At 38.0% G+C, this 5000-nt stretch overlaps 1 protein-coding gene across 1 annotated transcript in view; it reads left to right on the forward strand.

The window, feature by feature from the left end:
• Positions 1-5000, forward strand: part of LOC143036245 (aromatic-L-amino-acid decarboxylase-like) — a 20574-nt gene that overhangs the window by 13070 nt on the left and 2504 nt on the right. The window contains exons 6-11 of the mRNA XM_076203496.1: positions 193-292; positions 1277-1380; positions 1790-1857; positions 2887-2977; positions 3629-3822; positions 4643-4788. Of these exons, the coding sequence (XP_076059611.1) occupies positions 193-292; positions 1277-1380; positions 1790-1857; positions 2887-2977; positions 3629-3822; positions 4643-4788 (703 nt within the window). The remainder of the gene's footprint in view (positions 1-192; positions 293-1276; positions 1381-1789; positions 1858-2886; positions 2978-3628; positions 3823-4642; positions 4789-5000) is intronic.

Here is a 5000-nt window from a genome sequence, read left to right on the forward strand (position 1 = left end):
GCTTCGGCCGCATCTACGCACCTCCTGGAGTAGGATCCTCGCCTTCTAATATTCATTATTCTGTCCATTGAAATCTTGGGTAAAGCGGAGCTCGAGTGATTCCACTAATAATGTTTGGATTTGTTTTCTAATTGTTTTGCACCTCTGTCGTAAGTGTCTGTTTAGAATAATTGGATTTTTGGAACACAAAAGGCTATGGAGGAGGACCAGGCTGCGGGGCTGGTGCCCTTCTACGTAGGAGCAACGCTGGGAACCATGGCCACGTGCGCCTTCGACAACATCGAGGAGATCGGTAAGTTTCTTCGAGGAACAGAGGTGCAAGATTAAAAAAAAAAAAAAAACGGGAGTTCGGGACATATCATGTTCATCAATGTATAGAATAGAAAGCCAGCTCATATAAGAAAAGATATACAGTAACATAGAGATAGTGGGTGTAAAAGAGTAGTTGTTTGAAACGAGAAATCATCAGTGAAGTTAAGTGAAGGAATTATAATGAAAAAGAAAATCCTGGCTTGGTGTGAGGGCCACATCATGTTCATCAATGTATAGAATAGAAAGCCAGCTCATATAACCCATTAAACTCCGATGACAAGATGTCTTGTCATAATAAAACAAAAAATCATAAAACACCAAAATGTTTGATCAAACACCAGAAAAATATGACGTCAATCCTCGCTGCGCTCGCAGCGAAGCGAGGCCTGTCGTCCTATGTTGCTGGTGTTTGATCAAACATTTTGGTGGTGTTTTATGATTTTTTTGTTTTATTATGACAAGACATCTTGTCATCGGAGTTTAATGGGTTAAGAAATGATATACAGCAACAAAGAGATAGTGCGTGTAAAGATTTGTTGTAAATGAAAAATCATCAGTGAAGTTTAGTGAAGGAATTAGAATGAAAAAGAAAATCCTGACTTGTGGTGGGTAGCACATGATGATGATGTTCATCAATGTATGGAATAGAAGGCCAACCCATGTAAGAAATGATATACAATAACAAAGAGGTAGTGGGTATAAAGAGTAGTTGTTGGAAACGAGAAATCATCAGTGAAGTTAAGCGAAGGAATTGGAATGAAAAATAGAATTCTGACTTGGGGTGGGGGTACAATCATGTTCATCATTATTGAGAATAGAAGGTCAGCTCATGTAAAATTAAGATATACAATAGCAAAGAGAGTAGTTGTTGGAAACGAGAAATCATCAGTGAAGTTAAGCGAAGGAATTGGAATGAAAAAGAAAATCCTAACTTGATAAAGACTCGATGTACTTTTGTTCACAGGTCCCTTGTGCGCGGAGTTTGGTGTCTGGCTCCACGTAGACGCCGCTTACGCAGGAACTTCCTTTATATGTCCTGAGCTACGAGGACCCATGAAGGGCATTGAGGTAAGTCAACGGATCACAAAGACCGTTACGAGAATATTTAGGCAGCTCGCACACCGACGCAACCAGTTGCATGAAACTGATCGTAACGGATGACTACACTCTATGAAAGCAGTATTCCCTGTACGTTTGCCCACTAGCAGTCAGGTACCTGTATTTCCGAAATAACAAGCAATGGAAAATTATATGTTCATGTCTATACAGCAAAGGGAATTCTGCTTTCACAGAATGTATGTATCTGTTGCGATTGGTTTCATGCAACTGGTTTCGTTGGTGTGCGAGCTTCCTTAGGTTTCGCCAGAAATAAGTAGATATGTCATTGTATTAATGATGATGAAATCTACTCAATCATTGTGTTCTACCCTGTCCGTAAACGCGGACTTTTTTTTATTTTCAAATTGTTTCGTTGCAGTTTGTTACCTCGTTCAACATGAGTCCTCATAAGCTGATGCTCGTCTCATATGAATGTGCTGTCATGTGGTAAGTCTAGAAAAAAAAAACACTCCCCTCCACATAAAAAAAATCCTTTACTATTAGTTTAATATTTCTATCATATACCCTTCCACTTATAATCACAAATTAGTTTTCAGGGATGTAGCTTATACTCTTAACGTACTGACTTATTGATAGTTTTTAGCAACTGTATTGATACCGCGACCTCCATATCTCGGAACATGGGCAAGTATTTGACTTTGAAGAAGTTTGATTTTAGTGCATTATTAGTATAGATAGCGTTTTCATGTTTAGTTTGGAGTCCCTTTATACAGACAGTTGCGTTATGACGATACGATAAATATCAGTCACGTGACCCATGGAGTCATTTTGTGGACAAATAATTTTCGTTCCTGCTTACTGTTTGTTCTCATTTTTATTCTTCGAACCTTTTGTGTTTGTTAACTGAATAGGTCGAGTTGTGCGATAGGGTGCACCAACACTCCCTTTATACAGTCCCTTTATATAAAGGGACTCTTAGTTTAGCTATGAACAAAAACACCCGATGACCAGTGTCACTTGACCTTTCCTGTTGACCAACGAGGTCAAGAACAGTGATAGCCAAGAGGTCCCTGGTGGTGTCTACGAACAAGAAGTGCTTTCCTGAAGTGCACCGGGTTTTCCCATCGTCAAACAACCAATCAACTGATCAGTCATTTAATTGACTGTTGCCTTGATTTTCTCTGACTATAAATTACGGATCTACAGTATGCTGGCATGGTCTTCGGACCTCCCAAACACCTCAATGTGAAGAATCGTTGGACTCTTGGCTTTGCTATTGTAGGGTTCTTATTGTTACTAACAAAACAAAAGTAGTAGGAGGCAGTCGTCAGTGGGATACTTCTCTATGTGTGAGAATGGTTGAAAATATTAGGAATCTGTAAAAAGACAACAGCTATGTGTATGTTTTTGCAGAATTTATATAAAATCATACACGCACGCGCATAATTGCACATATGTTTGCATACATACATATAGTCTTGTGGTACTTGCTTATGATTTGTGTCCCGCCTGTAGGGTGAAAGACAGAGATCAGCTGACTCAGTCCATGTTTGTAGACTCCGCCTTCTTGCAGGATCTTCAGTCAACCAATGTCATTGACTACCGGGTAAGTTAGTTCTCCTCTCTGTCATCTTCGTTCGAATGGGTTTGGTAATGTAACAGAAAAAATATTAGAAAGAAAAAAGAAAAGAAAAAATTCCAATCTGCTGACTTCCCCAGTACTTAGAAAAGATTCTCATGGAAAAAGTTGGAACATGAAAAGAAAGACGCAGATCAATTTTAAACCACAAAAGACTATACAGTTTAATTAAAAACAAAAAGGCTTAATACGGATTATATCATTCTAATAGAATTTTCCAACAGTCAACTTAAATGTTTCAGAGAAAGTGTGATATTTCTAACACACTTTTAGTTCCCTATTCATAAACGAAACACTTCAAGGAGATTCCAGTCATGTCCTTGGGCGGAAATTAATTATAGATACGAGTTTCAATAGCATAGTAATTAGACTATTGTTTGTCTTAAAAACATTAACAAGAGACTATTATCTAACACGAGCGAGGTTTAATTTTTGTCGTCATTATTATGGTTTGCAAAAAAAAAAAAAAGTGTAATCTTCTCAATGAATAAATTATAATGAAGATTAAGAAACTAGCTATATATATTTCGTTTTACATATATTAGATCTGTATACTTATTTGATTAATAGAAGTAAAGGCCCAATGGTTATTTCTTTTTTCAATCTTTTGCACCTCAGCATTGGGGTATTTCTCTCGGGCGTCGCTTCCGAGCTCTTAAGCTCTGGTGTGTGATCCGGTGTTATGGCCTCGAGGGCCTTCAGGACCACGTCCAGAACCACTGCAGACTCGCTCAGCGCTTCCGTGACCACGTCCTTGCTGACGACCGCTTCGAAGTCTGCGCGCCGGTTCGACTCGGTCTTGTCTGCTTCAGGTAGGTCATGTTCGGTCACCGGTTTGCAGCAGCTGGCGAATTTCAAAATTTGTATATATATATATATATATATATATATATATATATATTTTTTTTTTTTGCTGGTATATATATATATATATATATATATAGGTATATATGTATATATATATATATATATTTTTTTTTTTCTGCTGGTTAACTCCCATGTCGAAAACATCACATGCCATTCCCAAAGAATCACAAAGGATTACAAAAGAGGAGCATGCCGACAAGAGACCTTTTGGTCCATAGCTATACATACTCCCTTCCCAAGCCGATTTAACCCCAGTGGTGAGGTACAGAGTCCCTAGCGTCCATCAGGGGATAGGTCGGTCCTACACTGGACTACTAAGACTAAACTATGCATACACAACTATTGGTATAAAGATATACACATGCACACCTTCCTTATAAGGGGGGGAAACTTATTGTATAAAGATATAATTTTGTTTTACTTCGATCATGATGCCAATGACATGGAGCATACAAGACGAAATAGTCAAGCCGATGAGAGACTTGTCTGGCAACTCAGGTGTCCCGAGTTCGATTCCCGGGCGCAGAAGCCAAAGAGTCATTCACTATGTCACAACAGCAATTCATAACTCATGTCTATATACATGTGTTGTGGCGCAGATACATCCAGAAAAAAATAATGGATTACAACAAGTCTTTTTATACAACAAATTAATACATTTCCATGAAACTATATACACAGTTAGGCACATATAACAAGGTATATTCCTAGTCATTCGTACATATGAACGCGTGTACTAATCTATATTCTTTTCTTTTCCCTAAGACTTAAGGCCGAAGACGACTTAAACGAGAAGCTTCTGGCGACTATCAACGAGTCTGGGAAACTGTTTATGGTTCCAGCTTCACTCAACGAAAAATATGTCATTCGATTTTGTGTGTGTGCCGAGAAGACTACCGACAAACACATTGGTAAGTACCACTGTAAGACAAATATGTTTTTCCCATAATATTAGCACTGTTTTATACCTTAAATTTCTATGGAAGTGAATATAGAATATTGCGATTCAATAAGGAGTACATTCAGAACAAAAGCTATATATACAAGTGAGCAAAGAATTTGAAATAAAGAATGAAGAAAAAAAAATTGTAACTTCAGAGAGATTATATGGTAAGAGTATCTG

The sequence above is a fragment of the Oratosquilla oratoria genome, chromosome 2, assembly GCF_046742065.1.
Source record: "Oratosquilla oratoria isolate Oo_2021 chromosome 2, ASM4674206v1, whole genome shotgun sequence".
Classification (NCBI taxonomy): domain Eukaryota; kingdom Metazoa; phylum Arthropoda; class Malacostraca; order Stomatopoda; family Squillidae; genus Oratosquilla; species Oratosquilla oratoria.